Source organism: Oreochromis niloticus, linkage group LG22, assembly GCF_001858045.2.
Source record: "Oreochromis niloticus isolate F11D_XX linkage group LG22, O_niloticus_UMD_NMBU, whole genome shotgun sequence".
In the NCBI taxonomy this organism is placed as follows: Eukaryota; Metazoa; Chordata; class Actinopteri; order Cichliformes; family Cichlidae; genus Oreochromis; species Oreochromis niloticus.
The window spans coordinates 36,778,454-36,797,943 of NC_031985.2; the positions used below are offsets into that span (position 1 = coordinate 36,778,454).

A 19,490-nucleotide genomic window follows, 5' to 3' on the forward strand; every position below is an offset into this window, starting at 1 on the left:
TCTTGTGTTGCAGGCAGACACAACTTCGTCAGCTACTTCGTCAAACAGCCTCTTCTTAGAAATAAATGAATAGCGAATTTATCAAATTAAAACTCCAGATCTATACCTAGTTTTAATTTGATAATTTTGAAATAATCTAACTTTATGATTTAATAAATTGCCTACCGTGTCTATCATATCTACCAAGCAGCTATCCAATGATTATTTTTCTAGTTTGTGTTTTTCATAATACATTCTATTTTTCCACGTTTTTCAAACACCTTGATTTCATTGTAGAGCCATTATTGTTCCGTGGCTCTTATTTTGAAGATGCGGTTACTTATCCGGTTATTAAATACCTTCGCGGTGTAGCTTTTTTCTCTTCTTTTTTCAATGAAACGTTGCATCATCTTAGCCACAAGTATTCAAACAGTCTATGCCTTTCTTTGCGGAAGTTCTTTAGGTGAAAACGGTAAGTTGGGTTGCGTTCTTTGTCTTTATCATAAGCTTGTGGCCAGGAATGAGGCTTTCCACTGGGAAGTGTTCACAGCAAAAACATGCTGGGAAATCTGCCATGTTTAATTTTACTTAGATATATTGCAATAAAAAAAAAAAAAAACATATCTCATATGCTGTGTAATTGTTGACCACTGTCCAACTGTGTACAGTGTTAATGAAAATTCAGCGTATCGGAGGCACCTAGCAGACTGGCTGCTAAATTGCGACCATCACCAGTTAATCTGGAACACCGGTTCTGCTGGCTATAACACCGCAACCGGAGCTCATGGCAGGACGAATGGTTCAACTGAGCACGCGGCATACGTTAGAAAACGACAAATAGTTTCCGGATAGTGTTAGTTGTTGTAGTTGAGCATATTTTTAATTGGTGGGATTATGAATAGCGCTTGATGGTAGTGGTATTAACTGAAGCAAGGCAGTTTCTATTACAGTTAGATCTATTATTGTCTACTATCTAAATATCCACCCCCAGTTATTTCGTAGTAACTGTTAAAGTTAATATTACAGAATGAGGCACGACAGGTGCGTCCGAAGCAACCAGAGACTTCAATTCGTGGCTTATTAACTCAAACGCTTCTAACGCACACAAACTGTGATCAGAAGCACAGTCAGTTGTAAAGCGTAATCATCTTCGTCAACCTCACATGTTTAGTTTGAAACCTGATTGGAGTCAAATTCGAAAATCAGTTGCTGCGTTCACGGAGCGTGGGAATTTTGCAAAGCATGATGATCTGATGTCCTGTTACTTGAAACCCATTGTACTAGGAACAATGAAGGATATTTGACGTTATTGTTAAGTTACTGTTTGAAGGACGGCTGTGTTAGAGATCCAAGGGGTAGACTCTAAGCTTTTTGAAGTTTCATTGTGATGCTGGTGACCAAATCCTCCAACTCACTGTGTTCTATTTGCATATCATCTCTTTTATGTAGGCATTTCTAGAAATCTAAACTCTGTGTAATCTCTTTGTAATCTACATGCCTCTTTGTTTTTGTCCACAGCTGCAAAATGTGTGGTATCTGGGCTTTGTTTGGCAGCGACGAGTGCATGTCAGTTCAGTGCACCTGTGCCATGAAAATTGCTCACAGAGGCCCTGATGCTTTTCGCTTTGAGAATGTTAATGGCTTCACCAACTGTTGCTTTGGCTTCCATCGCCTTGCCATTGTGGACCAGCTGTATGGCATGCAGCCGCTGCGCATCAAGAAGTTTCCTTATATGTGGCTCTGCTACAATGGAGAGATTTACAACCACCAAACAGTAAGACCTCTTGTCCATTCTGTTCTGAAACTTTAGTGGTTGTTTGAGGAAGTATTTTTCTCGAGCAGGGGATGCATCCAGTTATCACATTACTGCAAACTATAGTCTCTTGTAGAACATAATACGCTTTAATATAAATGATAAAAGGACTGATTCATATTTAGCTCGTTTCTACTCTACCTGAGCACTGAAAGCGTTTTACACAACATGCCTCGTTCACCAATCACACAAGCACTTTTTTTCTATGCCTAAATGCTGTCTGTCTGTTGAATGTACTGGAGAGGAACTTGGGGTTAGTATCTTGCCCAAAGATATTTGGCATGTAGATTGGAGCAGCCTGGGATTAAACCACCAACCTATCCAATTAGTAGATGACCTGCTCTACCTCCTGAGCTACAGCCACTGCATACATAAACATGAAAATAACATAAACATGTCATTTAACATTTATAAGATGACACCGACTGTTCAAACCAGGTCCATGTTCATTCAGAAGATCATGTTCACTAGAACACAATCTTCTCACTAGAGTTTCTGGATTCAACAGCATATTGTCTCGAAACGGTGATAAAGGCCTAGGCTTTCTGTTCTTTAGTGTGTCAGAAGTGTTACCCAATCATCAGTGAGAATATAGAAATTCCTTCATGCTTATAATGCTTCCAGTTCTTTACGTATGTGACACATACAACAGGGATTTATATGCTTGATTTTAAATACAAATTTTGCTCCATTTTCAGAAAACCTGTCTGATAACAGCTGGGTGGTATGGTTGCCACCAATAAATAACACCAATCTTGTCTTTTGTGCATGTTAGGAATGCACTAGTGTAACTCCTGTTCTTTCTATAGGCTTTGAGTATACAGTGAAAAAGTATTTGCCTCTTTCCTCTTATTATTTGTTTTGCATATTTATCAAACTTGCATGTTTCAGATCATCAAACAAATTTTAATACTGGACAAAGAATAGAATAGAATGGTCTTTTATTGTTATTGTAGATGTACAGCGTAATTGTTGGTGCTCCACACCAACTGTTCTGGTCCAGGTTGTTCTTCCTCAGGACATGGAGGAAGTGCAGCCACTGCTGGACCTTCTTTACCAGGGCGTTGGTGTTGTGGGTCCAGATGAGATCAGCTGAGGTGTTTGTGCCCAGAAACCTGAAGGTGGAGACACATTCTCCATTTATAATAAGAGGGGAGTGGACCTGTCTATGCCAGCTACTGTCATGACGATTTTCAGGGAACCAGAGGTACAAATTCTTTATTTAGGTACAAATTCTTTATTTATAAGACCAACCACCGTGGTGTCATCAACATACTTGATGATGACATTGGTTGGGTGAGTTGGTATGCAGTCAGAGGTGTACAGGGCTTACAGTAGGGGGCACCCCTGTGGGGATCTGGTGCTGAGTGACAGTGGGGGTGGGGGGGTCTGACTGATTGAGGCCGGTTGGTGAGGAAAGCTTTGATCCAGTGGCAGGGGGAATCTGAAGGTGGGCCAGTTTGGTGGTAAGGATGCCTGGAATTAAGGTCTTAAACGCTGATTGATTAAATGATTGGGGAGAAAAAAAAGTTATCCAAAACTACCTGGTCCTATGTGGAAAAACTGTGACCTATTCCTGTTTATGCCATCTTTGGCAGCAAGAATTGTAATCAAGTCTTCGAGATAGTGTGGCATTAAAGTGTTTGCCTCCTTACCGATTTCTTATTTTTTTTATGTTTGTCACACTTAAATGTTTCAGATCACCAAACAAATTGAAATATTAAACAAAGATAAGACAAGTAAACACAAAATGCAGTTTTAAAATGAAGGTGTTAGGAGGGAAAAAATCAAAACCTACATGGACCTGTGTGAAAGTGATTTTCTCCCCCTGTTATAACATAAATAAAGTTGAGTGAAATTTCTCTAGCCACACCAAGGCCTGATTACTATCATACCTTCTGAATAAAGAAATCACTTAAATAGGACCAGCCCGACAAAGTGGAGTAGACCAAAAGATCCTTAAAAGCCAGACATCATGCCATGAGCTAAGGAAATTCAGGAACAAATGGGAAACAAAGTAATTGAGATCTCTCAGTCTGGAAAAAGTTATAATGCCATTTCTACAGCTGTGGGACTCCAGCAAATCACAGTGAGAGACATTATTCACAAATGGCGAAAACATTGGATAGTGGTGAACCTTCCCAGGAGTGGCCAGCCAACCAAAATTACCCCAAGAGTGCAGCACGACTCAGAGGTCACAAAAGACCCCACAACAACATCCAAAGAACTGCAGCCTTCACTTGCCTCGGTTAATGTCAGTGTTCAGGGTTCCAACAAGAAACTAAGGTAAAAATGGCCTGAATGTCAGAGTTCAAAGACAAAAACCACTGCTGAGCAAAAACGAACATAAAGGCTCATCTTAGCTTTGTCAGAAAACATCTTGAAGATGCCCAAGACTTTGGGGAAAATATAAGAAGTTGAAATGTTTGTACAGACATTAGAGGATGTATGTATTAGAGACTCTAATACTTACATCCTCTCATATACTCCCGTTTGTTAATGTAAATGAGGAGTCTTCTTCACACTATAATTATGTTCAGCAGGGTTCCATGCAAAAACAAATTCTGTTAATTTTATACATGCTTTTAAGCAGTGTTATCAGAAGACATATCTTTCTGTCCTGATTATGTGTTAATTCTTGAGATAAATAAGTAGCCACTCTTTACCAATATAGTAGTTTTGTCGTAGCCTGTGAGCTAATTATACAAGTGTATGCTTACCCATTACTTAATATCAGATTGTCTATTTAAATTATACTTATTTTGTACTCTACTGTGTTAGTGTATAACTCTACTTACCTGCGGATTATATGACAGTCTATTTCTATTTCACTCCAGTTCATTGATGTCAGTTTAATGTGATTGGTGTGTGCCAAGCCATTAAAGAAGCAAGCATGCTCACTTGCTCACATGCTCTCTGTTCTTGCTCAGGGAGTTCAACACACAGAACGTTACACAGAACATACATTTTTATTTCTGTGCAGATGATGCCCAGCTTTATCTATCCATGAATTATTGTTGCCTTTTTACCTTACAATATAAAGTGCCTTGAGGTGACTGCTGATATGATTTGATGCTTTATAAATAAAGTTAAATTTAATGAAGCCAGAAATGCCAGGAATGTTTTAACAACATAAAGGCCTGGATGGCTTCTAATTTTCTGCTAGTAAATTCAGATAAAACACTGGTTATTGTACTTGGCCCTAAAAAAATCGTAGAAACATGGTATCTGTCGCAGCAGATGGCCTGAGCCTAGTTTCTTCCAGTTAAAAGGAAGTTTTTCCTTTGCCCTGTTTCCAAGTGCTTGTTCATAGACGTTATCTAATTGTTGGGGTTTTCTCTGTATTATTGTAAGGTCTATCTTACAATATAAAGCACCTTGAGGTTACCGTGGTTCTGATTTGGCGCTATAAAAAAATAAAACTGACAAGCCTTTTCCACTGCCTGACTATATCCTCATTTGAAGTCAGCAGCACTGTATTCCTGCTGACAGAGTTTTGCTCCATGCCCTCACTGTGTTCCTCCAATGCCTGCGTTTTTGCTTCAGCTTCAGCTAGAGCCACATCCCGCTTTGCCTTTTGGTACTGGTCAGCTATCACCGGACTCCCACAAGCCATTAGCTTGATAGGACTCGTACTTCAGCTTAACTGCTCCCTTCACTTACGGTGTCTTCTATCTTGTTCGGCGATAACTGCCATAACAGGCACCAACCATCTTGTGGGTGCAGCACTGTACTGCAGCTCTGACAGTGGGGGTGTAGAACATGACTCAATGTCCCTAGCCTCACTTGGGATGGAGCTCTGCCAGATCTGGGAATTAAAGATCGGGGCCTCACACTCAAATTGCACCCTCACTGCACAGACCTGGGTGTGCCAGGTACCACAATCTTCCCCCACGACCTGATCCAACTCGCCATCAGGTGGTAATCGGCTGACAGCAGTCGGCTGTGTCACCAGAGTGTCTAAGGTAGCCACAGGTCTGATGAAAGCCACCATAACCATTGATCAATCTGCAACCTCGGGCATGCTGGTGCTAAGAGTACCTGTAGACACCCTTATGCTGGAACATGGTGCTTTGTCATTGATAGGCTTTTACCAGGGACTCCAAGAAGGATAACTGCAATTCGGCTCAGTGCAAATGAAAGTCAGGACCTGTTTCTTAACCTAAGGAGACAGGGAAGCAATTCTCACGGCCATCTGGGGAAACTCCAGAGTGGTAAAGGGTGTAGCCCTTCTTGAGTTTGATGAAAGTTAAAATAATCATTTTGGTGCTATTTGTCCTTTCAGCTGAGGAAGCAATTTGAGTTTGATTACCAGACTAAAATGGATGGTGAGATTCTGCTCCACCTTTATGACCGCTTTGGCGTTAAGAAGATGGCTTCTCTCCTGGATGGTGTATTTGCTTTCATTCTTCTGGACACTGCCAACAGAAAAGTGCATGTGGGAAGAGATACGTATGGTGTTAGGCCTTTGTTCAAACTCCTCACAGATGATGGATTCCTTGCATTGTGCTCAGAGGCCAAAGGTAATGGGATGGTTTATATTGCTTGAATGTTGCTTCTTTATATGTTTCCATTACTAACCTTATTCTGATCACAGGCTTGATAGACATTACCCATGGCATGGGTACTCCTGCCAGCATTGTCCCCTTCCCCCCTGGGCACTTTGAGGTCTTTGATTTAAAGCCAAGTGGCAAAGTTCAGTCTATTCAGATGGAACAGTTTCACTGTTGCAGACAACAGCCTTCTCATGCCATCTATGATACAGTGGAGAAACTACCTATAAGTAAGAGTCTATTCACCACTTTAAACATCAAGCATTACTAGTGGTAGATGGTATTTGTGAAGAACATTAAAGAGTTTGTCTCCCTAGGTTTGGATGAGGAATTGGTGAAGAGCAACATCAGAAATCTGTTTGAAAATGCTGTAAGGAAACGTCTCATGGCTCACAGGAGAATTGGTTGTCTTCTGTCAGGTAACATCTGCTATGTGGAGCTCAACATGTGTGTGTGTGTTCTTTTTTTTTTTTTTCTTGTTTGTTTGTTTTTTTTTGTGTTGGTGTTAATCTTATGTCCTTTTTGAAAGGGCTTGCATTTTCATTTGGCTTCTGGGAGTCTGTGCCTTGAGACATGCTACTCTACTTTAGCGCCTAAGAGTAGGCGTTCATGCATAGACCTATTCTGTGTGAATAAGTGGACCTGTCTGACAGTAACATTAACTTCACTTACATGTGATGAGCTTTCTGTTCATTCACAAGGGAAGAAGTGTTTTATTTGTGGTTAAAAGTTAATATACACTGATCATAAGCATTAATGTCATGGTCATTTTGTACATGCAGCTTCTCAGCTGCCCTCTCCAGCTTGCGCACAAACCACACAGCTCTGTCCTCTGGGCCCCGGCAGGTACTGAAATAGGGAAAGTGTAGTAGATGTGATGGATGACTGCTGTGCCAGCCAGCCTCTTATGGCACTGCCCCCTGAAGTTAGAATCATCTCAAAAAAGTTGATTCTGTTCATCTGGACACAGCGTTTTCAGTGGGGAAAAACGTTTCGTCACTCATCCAAGTGACTAAATGCAGGTTTCCTCAACCTTATAAACAGTACATTTGCATAATGACTGAAACTAGAACCAATGGCAAACAGTGGGCTGTGGGGTCAGTTTCTTGATCATTAATATGCAAATTCTGATCAAAGACCATTAATTAAGTACCATTCACAGAGAGCTGGGGAATGGCTGCAATCACAGCGTTGTAAGATGGTGAAAGATGTACCCTTAGGCCCCCTTCTCGATTCAGAGATGGTCTTTCCCTTTTCATGTAAATGGCCTCCTTGGCTCCCCGCTCAAACCAGTGTTTCTCCCTATCCAGGATGTGTACATCCTCATCAAGAACAGTATAATATGCTCAACTGCACCAAAGAGTAAAACAGTGAAATGTGGATTTGTAAACATTAGGTCTCTCCTAAGTCCCTGCTAGTACATGAGTTAATAATTGATCAACATGGTTTACTTTGCTTTAGAAAAACCTGGATACAGCAGAATGATTATGATAATTTAAATCAGGGGTGTGAAACATTTGGCCTGTGGGCCGAATACAATTACTTTTGGCTCGTGAGATAATTTCATATGTCAATTATTAATGGCCCATCTGTAGGTGGGAGCCGAATCTTTTGGCATTTATTTTGATGGGCACACCATGCAGCCAATCACATGCAAAGACGGACCGAGATCATGCCATTATGTGAAAAAAGGAAGTGGGGCAGACGTTCCACAGACAGCAAGTGTAGCGGAAAGAAGCGAAAACGTAAAATGAGCAGCATCTGGCTGTATTTCAATGATATTGGAGACTGCAAAACTGAGTGCAGAATTTATAAATTTAGGAGCTGGCTAAAGTGATATAAGTTTATGTTTTCAGCCATTTTCCATTGTTAAGGAAAAAAGGTTTCAAACTTGTCCAGGCCTTAAACCTCATGTGTGTTCTCCCTAATAGTGAATGCATACCGCCCCCTCAAAACTGGATTAATTTTATACATTTATTTCTTACAATACAAGTCCAAAGAGTTGTTGACAGATTTCTTTCTTTGTCACAGCAGCTTTATCTGTATCATGTAGAAAAACTGTTCAATATGTAGCTTCTTTACGCTGACAGAAGGGTCAGTGTAAAAAAGTGCACTGATTTATCCACCTAGCACTCTTTGATACGCTCTCCATCAGAAAACAGTTTGTGTGGGATATGAAACAACTTGCCTTGTCAGCTGCATCCCTGGATGTGTGTAGTTTTGTAACACCACCCCCACCACCCCCCCCCAAAAAAGATCATTGTTGGTTTTGCAGTTTAGCTAGCAAAGCATCTGACTGCTTGACCCGCAATTCATCAGACAAGTTCTTGTATTTTTCTGCATGTTTGATCACATAGTGATTTAAATTGTAGTCCATAAAAAACTAAGCTCACGGCATTTTCTTTGACTTCTGTAAGTAAATAATTTTACAGTCCACGCCTTGTTAATGCGGCATTCGTCATTCAATCTCTTATTTTTTTAGTCTTGTTCTCCAATTTATCTTTTTGAGTTAACTTCACTAATTACTTTCTCCAAACTTTAAAAAACAACAAAATTTTTTCGTACAAGACTGCTCAAAGAAGACCTATCATTAAATAAAGCTTCAAGCTTAAATTCGATCAACTTATCTCTGTTAATGGGCTACATACCACAGGCCTTCAAGTTTGCAGTAATTAAACCACTACATCACTTGATTCATCTTTAGCCTATAATTAGCCTATAATTAATCTGCAACTTTAATTTTTTATCAAAAATTATTGAAAGAGTAGTTATAAAACACCTTACTGATCATCTGCAGAGGAATGGTTTAGAACTAATCTCTGCTTGTCCTCCTAATCCTCAATCGGGCATTCAAAACTGTTGACTATAATATTTTATCACAGTGATTAGACATTCTATAGGTATTAAGGGTACTGTGCTGCACTGTTTGAATCGTATCTAAATATGATATACATATAGATTCCAATTGTTCACATAAATGAGGAGTCCTCTTCACACACAAAGGTTAGTTTTGGAGTTCCACAGGCTTCTGTGCTAGGTCTTATTCTGTTTACAATATAGTAGCTTTTCTTAGATGATATCATTAAAACACACTGCATGCATTTTTACTGCTATTCAGATGATGCCCAACTTTTTCTATCAAATTGTTCTCAGCATAGAACCATCTGGAACTCCAGATATAGAATATTTCTTTATTAGTCCTTTATTTATCCAGGTAAAAATCTCATCGAGATTAAAAATCTCATTTCCAAGAGAGACCTGGCATCATGGCAACAAAAGTCACATACCACATAGGTATATAACATTTAAAACAAATACAATATCCCATACCAACATGTGTAAAATATACAATAACAGATCAAATTAAGAGTACATTAAAAACAATCACACTGAGTAAAAGAGCTGTTCTCTTGTTCCTTTAAGACAGACTTAAACTCTCCCAAGGTAACCAATTCTGATAAATTCAATATATATTACTGTTGTTCAGGTGGTCTGGACTCCAGTTTGGTTGCTGCTACACTTGTGAAACTGGCCAAAGAGGAGAAGCTGCCATATCCCATTCAGACATTTGCAATTGGATCAGATGACAGTCCAGACGTCCTAGCTGCTCGCAAGGTTTGTCCCTCACTTAAAAGACATGTTTATAACTTATAACTTAAACTTATAACATTGGCATGTGTGACCGATTCCTTAAAAAAAGGTCTTGGTGTGTTTTTAATCATCAATTGGTGTTTTGTCAGGTGGCCAATCATATTGGTAGTGAACACCATGAGGTGACGTTCACTGCAGAAGAAGGTATTGAAGTTGTGAAGGAAGTCATCTTCCACCTGGAGAGCTATGACGTCACCACAATACGTGCCTCTGTGGGTGAGTGGAATACAAAGCACTCGATATACAGTGCTGTGAAAAAGTGTTTGTCCCTTCTTGATTTTTAGTTTTTTGCTTATTTGTCATACTTAAATGTTTGTTTTTTAATTATTTTTTCACTTATTAAGGGAAAAAGTTATCCAAATCTACGTGGCCTTGTATCAGGGGCGCCACCAAATGGGGGTCAGAGGGGGCACTGGCCACCCCCTAAAATTTGCTGCCCCCCTGGCATGACTGTCCTATGTTGGCAATAATGTGATGTAATGTTGCAGAAAAGCTGATGCCAATCCCTGGAGAGATGCACTGCATCTAAGGGCCAACATAGGGACAGACAACAGTTCACACTCTTACATGATCTAATACTTATTTGTCTTTCCTGAACAAGTTTGCTCTTAAAGTGAACTCCATTCTGGGAAAGTGAACTGAACTCAACTGATTTCAGTTGTTGGAGAAGGATATGGACATTAATTTTTATTGCACAAAAGGACGAGAGTGCAATGGTAAAGTGCAAACTGGTTCAAGGACTGGCTGCATAATGTGACTAAGAGAACTATGGCTCTTTACAAGCAGCTGGACAGACAGTATACTAACTAAAAAAAAATTACAGTAGGTGAAAATCTGGCCTCTCTTATGTAAGATATAGAAAAATGATCAGTGGCTCAAGGCTTTTGCACAGCACCAAAATCAAAGACATTTAAAGAATAAATGGTAAATGGACCGGTTCTTATATAGCACTTTTCTACTCTGAGCACTCAAAGTGCTTTACACAACTTGTCCTCTTCACCCATTTGCACAAGCACTTTTTTTTCCTATGCTACTTATAAGCAGGGCCGTGCAGAGACGTTTAAATGGGCGGGTGCTCAAAGTTAAAAAAGGGGCAGATAGAACAGGCTGAATAACAACAACTCACATTCATGACGAATCTAATATGGAATTGCATCATACTATATGACTGTCAACAGGTGGGGACAACGCAAAGCAAATGTAGCCTTTGTTTTACCTGATGGCGTACAATGTTGCTGTTGAGGGATTACTGCTGTTCCTGCTGCTGATAGTGCTGGAGGGCAGGGCTGTGTTGTTTTGAGACTGTAGACATTAAAAAGTCCATAGGTAGCTGATTAAACAAGTGCTTTGAGATAAAAATAAAATGTAAAAAGATTGGTGACAGCGCTTGGAACCATAAGGCAACAGATTTAAAAAACTGGGAAATAAACTGAAACCAGGATATTAGTAGTACAAAAGACAGGGGTCATGGTAGGGTGAGAATGTATTAAAAAAATCTATACAGACAGTGTGTGTGTGTGTGTGTCCTGTTAGCACCTTTTAAACATCACAGAGCACAGAACATCACAGCATCAACTTTACATGGGAGGGATTAGATTGTAGAACTGTAAAACTTTCTTTCTTTCTTTCTTTCTTTCTTCCAAAAATAAACCAATAGGAGGATAACTCAAACATTTTATTAATCAGAAAACAAAAACAACACAGGGTATGTTTTGGAAAGAGCAGGAAGGAATAAGATGCTCTTCATGTCCTGTCCCAAATTATAACAGTAACTTTCTGTTTGCCATGTCCCGAAAAATGTCAATGACATCACTGTGGTTGACTGGAACGTCCTTCTCAACTGCCAATAAAAGGTCGTCTGACAACCTCTCCTCTGAGCAAAGGGTGCAAAGTTTGTTTTTAACTAGTTTTAGTTTTGAGAAAGAATGCTCCACAGTTGCTGTGGACACTGGGAGTGTTCCATATGTCTTCAGCAGCTCAGTCATGTTGGGGAAGATCAGATGTGCATTGTTTTCTTTGACCACTGAAAGAATGGATGCCACACTGACTGGTGGGGGGCATGAGTATGAAGCATGAAAGACCTTAAGTTCTGTCTGTAATTTATGTTCCTCCTCAATGTCATAGAACTGGCAGAGTTTCTTCACAGCTTGGTGTGCCTCTGTTGAGATTATTTTCCAGTTCTCTGGGACTGTCAGGGTATGTAAGGCATTCAAGATTTCCCATGTGGAATTATCTCCTCCTTTAAAGCGTCTCAGAAGCTCCTGTGTCATTGTGTCAACAAAAACATAGAACACTTTAACACGGTAGTATTCTTCGGGAGTTGTGAAAGCATGGTCATCAGCAGTAGCTGTTGTGGCAGCAAACTTAAACTTTGCTGCCACTTTCCTCCTCCGAGCTTGTCCAGGGACCTCAGATGGGGGGTCCAGGCCCACTTATGCAGCCTTCTCTCTAGCCTGTTCATAAATTTTCTCAAACTCTTCTGTGGTCCAGGCTCTGCAAAACACCATCAACAATCTTGTATGCTGCAGCCAGGTAAATGTCTTTCTTCTGCAATGCATCAGATGCAGTAGCAGTCACTTGGAAGATGGGACAGGCGATCTCCAGACACAGGATGAATTCAAAATTGATGCTTTTGAGAAGGATCATTGCATCACCTGCTGAAGAGTCTGGAGGATCTTGCTGTAGTATTTCCTCCAGAAACTGCATGACAGCTGGGAGGATCTTCCTCATTGTCTTGAGGGCAGCTTCTCTGCAGGCCCACCTAGTGTCTGACAGCTTCTGCAGCTCCAGTGGGCGCTGCTCTGGGTACAACTTCTCCTGCATTTTAATAAATGCAGAGTGTCGTTTAGATGAATTGGCCACAAAAATGTAAAGCTTTTTGATTAGGTTGAAAAAGCTGACAAAACACATGTTTGACTTTGCCTTAATCTGGTTTTAGTAGAGAGCGCAATGTGCCTGACAGTGGACATATAAGGCCTTTGGATTTTTTTTTTGTATTCTTGACTGAAGTCCCTTAAAGCGCCCGCTCATGTTTGCAGCCCCATCATAACCTTGACCCCGGATGTTGTCAATCTTCAGATTATTTTCTTTCAGTAGAGCTATTACTAGCTTTTCAAGAGCATCTCAGTTGTTGACTCCACATTACACACCTGAAGGAAGCGCTCCTTGATTTCCATGTTGTGCACATATCTGACAACAAAGGAAACCTGCTCTGTGTGCGACACATCTGTGGTTTCATCCATCATGATAGAAAAGGTTTCACATTCTTGAATTTCTGCTTGGATGACACGTCTTACTGATGTGGCCAAAGCTTTGATTATGTCATTCTGACTTCTGTTTGAGAGGAGCGAGACGAGGTCTTTTTTCAGGTCCCTGTCGCTCTTTTATGGCATTAAGGTGTAATTTAATTACACTGTCATACTTGCTGAACAACTCAACTAACGCTAAGAAGTTTCCTCGATTTTGGCTTGACAAGGTCTCATCATCTCCCCTGAAAGGCATACCCTGTCTTGCCAGGTAAAGAGTGATGTCTATCAAACGAGACAAAATTTCTCTGTTTCTTTCTTTCTTTGTCTTTTGCAGCTTGTGACACTTGGTCAGCTACTTCAAAAGCTGCCTCCAAGGTTTTTTTTTTTTTTTTGTTTTTTAAATGAGTTCCACCTCACCATACCACACATGTGAGACTCTGATGCACTGTGCTCTTTAATCCTTTCTAAAGCCCTTCTCCACCGACTGAACCCTTCCGTTTTCCAAGTTTTGCGACTTGTGTACTTTTCATCATTTAAGAAAAGACGGCAGCTGAAACAAAACATGGCATCAGCAGTTGGAGAATACTCTAGCCATGGATTTTTCTCATACCACTTCTTTTGAAACGATCGTCCCTCTTCATTCTTTGGATATGATGACAGTACTGGTTGGCAGGGTCCAATATTTTCACACATTTGAATGAATGCCTCATCATACTGTATGTGGAATTGCATGACATGGGCAGGATCAGTTGGGTGTGCAAGTCCAAGTAGGTTTGAGAATGTCCTCTCTATGGCTTCACTGGCTTCACTCTCCTCCTCTCTGGGCTCTTACTCACTCTCTGACTTTCTCACTCCAGTCTCTTTCTCCTGGCTTGTCCTTTCCTCTACATTCTCTCTAGGCTCTGCCTGTAACTCAGTTTTTGCCTCGCTTCCTCCTTCCATCTCCTCATCTGAACCATCACCCTCCACTAGCTGTTTATCTGAGAACAACGTACAATTTAATATCTCATTAATCTATTATTTAATTATCTACACTTAACAACTTTTGCACCTAGTCCATGATAAAGTAATGATAGAAAATGTTATAGAACCAAAACATTGCAACTGCTTTAATTACTGTTTTTATCCTTGAATACCTCTACAATGCAACAACTGGTACATGTGTTATTGTTACCTGTGCTCTTTTTAATCCAGCTGGTGAGGGATCCACTGCCTGTAGCAGCCTCACACAGCTCCTTTTGTAGCTGTTTCTTCCTCCTCTCCTTACGAGGCATTTCTGGAATATTTGTTATATTATTAGTAATAATTTTTAAAAATCTATACACATAAAACACACACACACATGCTGTGCTTATTAAATGTTTAAACTGTAGAGAGATAATAATTTTACTGCTGTAAAATCAGCATTTTATCTAATTTGAAATATAAACCTAATATCATCTGTTACTTAATATATTTTCTTTAAAAACAGTGGGGGGGTGAATATCATAAATATAATAATCCATAATTATGTGGATAACCATATTAGATCGTTTTTAGTGAAATAAAAGCCCTCCAGAAAAGGTGTGGGAATAAAGGAAAATATATTATCGCTAAACATGGCTTGCAGCACGAGCATTTTATTAAAACTCCTATTAACGCATACACGCTTACAAATACAAACAATTATAAAATATAGTCAAGGCCAAAGGCCTGGAGTTCATTTAGCTTGCCATATGCATTTGTGTTTACCTAGCAACTAGTGATGAAAGAGGAGCTAAGAAAATTGTAAGTCAACAGGAAGCATCTGGAAGATGTGAGGGACATATATGGTAAAATGTTGATGAAAAAAGGGACCTTGTCTAACTGTTTTTAGCTTTTAGTTGATCATTTACCGTAACTGATGCATATCATATTCTGTGCTGACGCATGAAGGGGCTGAACCCTGACATATTAAAACTATTCTGCAGTGTACTTTTGGGCGGAGATCTATGCTGATTGTGTTGCAGTATTCATCTCCCCGCGCGTGTGTTCAATAAAATCATCGTTTGACTGAACTCTTCTGGGCCAGTGTTGGTTTGTTCTCATCCTCAATATTTGGAATTCGGGACAGTTTTCTGGGGGCTCGTCCGGGATTTGAACCCGGGACCTCTCGCAAAAGTCCTGTAACTTACTTTAAAACAAAACATGTTCCCTAAAACTGTGGACAGAGCTACAGACCCCCTTGTAACACCCTTACCCAGTTAGCTAGCAGTTAATGACCACCACTACTTGTGCAGTTCATAAAAGGACATGTAATGTTTGTCGCGCTGTTGCACAAACAGCACGCTCATTTATTTCAATTTATTTGTTGCTATAGACTATAGTGTGCGCTGTACACCTTACTTACTGTTTTGTTGCAGTCAGCACCCTCCAATTAATTTGCCTCCTCCAGCTCCGCACCACCCAGCCTGCAGAAAATGCGCATGCACTTTGCGAGCTCGTACCCGGCTCGTAACAAGCAAAATTGGGTATTTTGGTCTAAATAACCCAAAATGTGATGTCCACATATCTGGACGCCAGGTCCTAGGAGGTTTTAAAAAAAAAAAAAAAAAAAAACCCTCAAGAAAGGGGCACTTGAGGCATCCTCGAGGAAAGGGCCCCCCCCCCGCACGTGCCTGCTTATAAGTATGTGCTTTCTAACATTCACACACATTCTTACTCCGATGGATGGATGGATTGGAGAGCAACTTGGGGTTAGTATCTTGCCCAAGGATATTTGGCATGCAGACTGGAGCAGATGGAGGTTGAACCACCAACCCTCTGATTAGTAGGTGACCTGCTCTGCCTCCTGAGCTACAGCCATCAAATATTAAGTTGTTACTTGACAGAAAAAGTGTAGGTCATGCTCATAATGCAAACAGAAGTCTGAACAAGTAACAACCTAGTAAACAACACATGAAAAAAGTGGTTCTAACAGTCTCAGAAATAACCTCTACATCTGGTTTTGGATGTGTGAGGAAGTTTGTGTGCAGAATATTTTTCTGCATTTAATTTTCATTTATGTGATATTTATTGTTTTAGATTGGAATGAATGAATGAACGAAGAACTGTTTACTTTAAATGGTTTTGGTGATTTGCAGCACAAAAAAGTTTTATCCATCTATTTAGAGTTTTAAGATAATAAGTTACATTTTATTTGTATAGCGCCAAATCACAACAAGTTGCTTGATTAACTGAAATAGCACTTGAGTGAGTTTGCCTTCACCTACTTCTTTGACCATTTAACAATGTGTAGGATATTAACTGTACTGTAATCAAACATTCTAGTTGTATATTATATATTCAGCACAGTAGGTTGTGATTTGTTTTTATAAGGGTACATGAACATGAATGCATTTCACTCTACACTCTTTTATTATTAACTGTACAGGCATGTACTTGGTTTCAAAGTACATCAGACAGAAGACTGACAGCGTGGTGATCTTCTCTGGAGAGGGTTCTGATGAGGTGACTCAGGGATACATTTACTTCCACAAGGTGAGTTAGGTAGTTTACCTTTGTTTTTTTCAGGCTGATTTATCTTAAATGTAATAGAATTGGGTGGCACGGTGGTTAGCACTGTTGCCGCACAGCAAGAAGGTCCTGAGTTCAATTCCACCATCAGGCCAGGGTCTTTCTGTGTGGAGTTTGCATGTTCTCCCCGTGTTTGCGTGGGTTCCCTCCGGGTACTCCGGCTTCCTCCCACTGTCCAAAGACATGCAGCTTGTGGGGATAGGTTAATTGGATAATCGAAATTGTCACTAGGTGTGAATGTGCGAGTGAATGTGAGTGTGAATGGTTGTCTGTCCCTGTGTGTTGGCCCTGCAACAGACTGGCGACCTGTCCAGGGTGTACCCCGCCTCTCGCCCTATGACAGCTGGGATAGGCTCCAGCGCCACCCGCGACCCTGAAAAGGATAAGCGGAAGCGAATGGATGGATGGTAATAGAATTGGGACAACACATAAACTTGGTACAAAAATTAATGAAATTTGTGTAACAGTGCTTCATAAACCTTATACTATGGCCATGTGCAGCAGAGTTGAGTGTAGGGTGAGCCCATGAAAAACTTGTCAGATCTTCTCTGCCAATGCCAAGCTGCTTATTGGGCTATTGATAATTGAAGTCTGAGAGGGGCTTTAGTAGAATGTAGAAGCGACATACACAGCCACAACAGCCTGGCACCACCAGCTTGGTCACACACTTCTGTGGGATGGCATCCCATTCTTTTCCACAAGTAAGCCAGTCTGGTTATGTCTGTCACTGATATGAGTAGCAAACCTAAGCACACCCACAAGTGTTCAATGGGGTTGAGGTCAGAACTGCAGGCAGGCTATTCCATCCTTTCCACTTCCACATAAACTTCCACATCATGTGTTGTCACTGGTCGTCGAATCTTATCTTGATAACTCAAAGCATTGATATAGCCTCCATTGGTGAAAAGCATTGTTTTTCCATTGAGGGAGATGCCACCCTCAATGGCACCCATACACTTCATCCTCCACACTTGGACAGCATAGGCTGAATCTAGACTAATCATTTAGCATAACACTCTTTGTGGTATGCCCCAGGGGAAACCAGAGCAACACAAACATGACTCCCATGGTCCCTGCTCCCAAGGAAGGACTTGTGCTACCTCAAAGTTTGCATTCTCAAACAGAATAGTTAATTTTTATTTAGAGATAGAAAACATCGGGTGAACACAGTCAAAACAACAAACACAACAATGATGCACTGGTTGTGATAACATCTTAAAAATAAACTGTCCTAACAGCAAATATCACGACCACAACAGGCATAAGACAGGATTTTTTTCAGTGTTACAATTCTTGCAATTTGCAGCAAATTATGTGCCACAGACTTTGTAATTCACATTTGCATTATTTAAATATTCATCTCCTGAAAGTGAAACTCTTACCAATTCACGAGTCATAAGACCAGCCACAAAAATACTTTCAGTCACAAAACTGATACTGAGCCCCTATAGTAAATCTAGCAGATTTTTTTCTGAAAATAAGGCTTTGTGCTGCTGCAGACATTAGTAAAGCTGGTGCTAAATGTTCCTCCTCATTTAGTTAGAACACATTGCGGCAAAGTAAGATGCACGTTTTGTAGTTCATCTTCTGCATATTGTAGTTTCAATACAGCAGACATCCGCATCACAGAGACGAGGCTTTTCCAATTCTCAGCACATGGCTCTTTTCCTAATTCCTTATCAATTCTCCCAGCCTTACTTATAGGAGATGGGAAGTACTTTTAGAATGCACCCATAGTCAGCACCATTCAGGCTCAGAAAGCTCCTAAATTACTTCCCCATTCATGTGTATTACAGAGCTACAGTAAATCCTAAGTAGGTCAGAATGAAATGAAGACACAAAAACTTGAATGAATGTTTTTTTTTTTGTTTTTTTGTTTTTTTTTTGCTGTGACCATGATTTTCATCCTACAGACACCATTTTACCCTCAAAACATAGCTACACTTGTCTTTTTTCCTACAAGCCCTTCCTCAAAGCCCACACGTGTACCTTTTTGAACTGAATCAGTTTGTTTCAGAGGAACACCATTCTGAACTCTTGTTCACTGCCTATTTAATTTCTCCAACAAGTTTTGAAGAGAAAGAAAAAAACCTTTGTTTTTAACTCGCTCTGCTGACCATAGTTTAGGTACGATACACACACGTTTTCTTCACCATTACATTTTTTTCTGTTTCTCAGTATGAACATAAACACATATTCATTTTAAAATGTCTGCCACTTTATTAAGTACACCTGTTTTCACTCTACAGCTATAAGCCATTTGCTGTATGTCTTGAGGTTGCATATTGAAGTACTTTCCAGATCATTTTGATATTGGTTGCCTGATTTCATAATTATTTCTTTTGCCTGCTGAAGGTTGTCAGTTCGAGTACAGCATGGGATATTCATCACCTTCATATTTCTTCTCTTTCTCACTTTGTTAGTTTGAACATACAGTATGGGCATAGGTGGGAAGTAACAAAGTACAAATACTTCCTTATTGTACTTAAGTTCAACTTTCAGGCATCTGTACTTATATTTTATTACAAGTTATTGTTTTTTTTGGGTTTTTTTTATTTTTACCCCCTACATTTTTAAACAAATCTGTATTTTCCACTCCTTACATTTTAAAGCAGGCTCATGAAGTTTAAGAGATTTGAGGGAAGTTATTATTTCATGTTACTGCGGGCCTTCACACATCAAACTGATTGGAGCGTGAATAGTAATGCATGA

At 40.1% G+C, this 19,490-nt stretch overlaps 1 protein-coding gene across 2 annotated transcripts in view; it reads left to right on the plus strand.

Moving 5' to 3' along the window:
* The first annotated feature begins 305 nt into the window (after positions 1-305).
* asns (asparagine synthetase) overlaps positions 306-19,490 on the plus strand; it is a 36,620-nt gene continuing 17,435 nt past the window's right edge. The window contains exons 1-8 of one of the 2 annotated variants that reach the window (XM_003459948.5): positions 306-451; positions 1,498-1,753; positions 6,078-6,315; positions 6,390-6,575; positions 6,663-6,764; positions 9,833-9,960; positions 10,086-10,212; positions 16,636-16,742. In XM_003459948.5, coding sequence (XP_003459996.1) covers positions 1,505-1,753; positions 6,078-6,315; positions 6,390-6,575; positions 6,663-6,764; positions 9,833-9,960; positions 10,086-10,212; positions 16,636-16,742 — 1,137 coding nt within the window. In that variant the 5' untranslated portion in view covers positions 306-451; positions 1,498-1,504. Of the gene's footprint in view, positions 452-756; positions 1,021-1,497; positions 1,754-6,077; positions 6,316-6,389; positions 6,576-6,662; positions 6,765-9,832; positions 9,961-10,085; positions 10,213-16,635; positions 16,743-19,490 lie in introns of those variants that run through there. The other variant, XM_019355582.2, reaches the window with a different exon arrangement.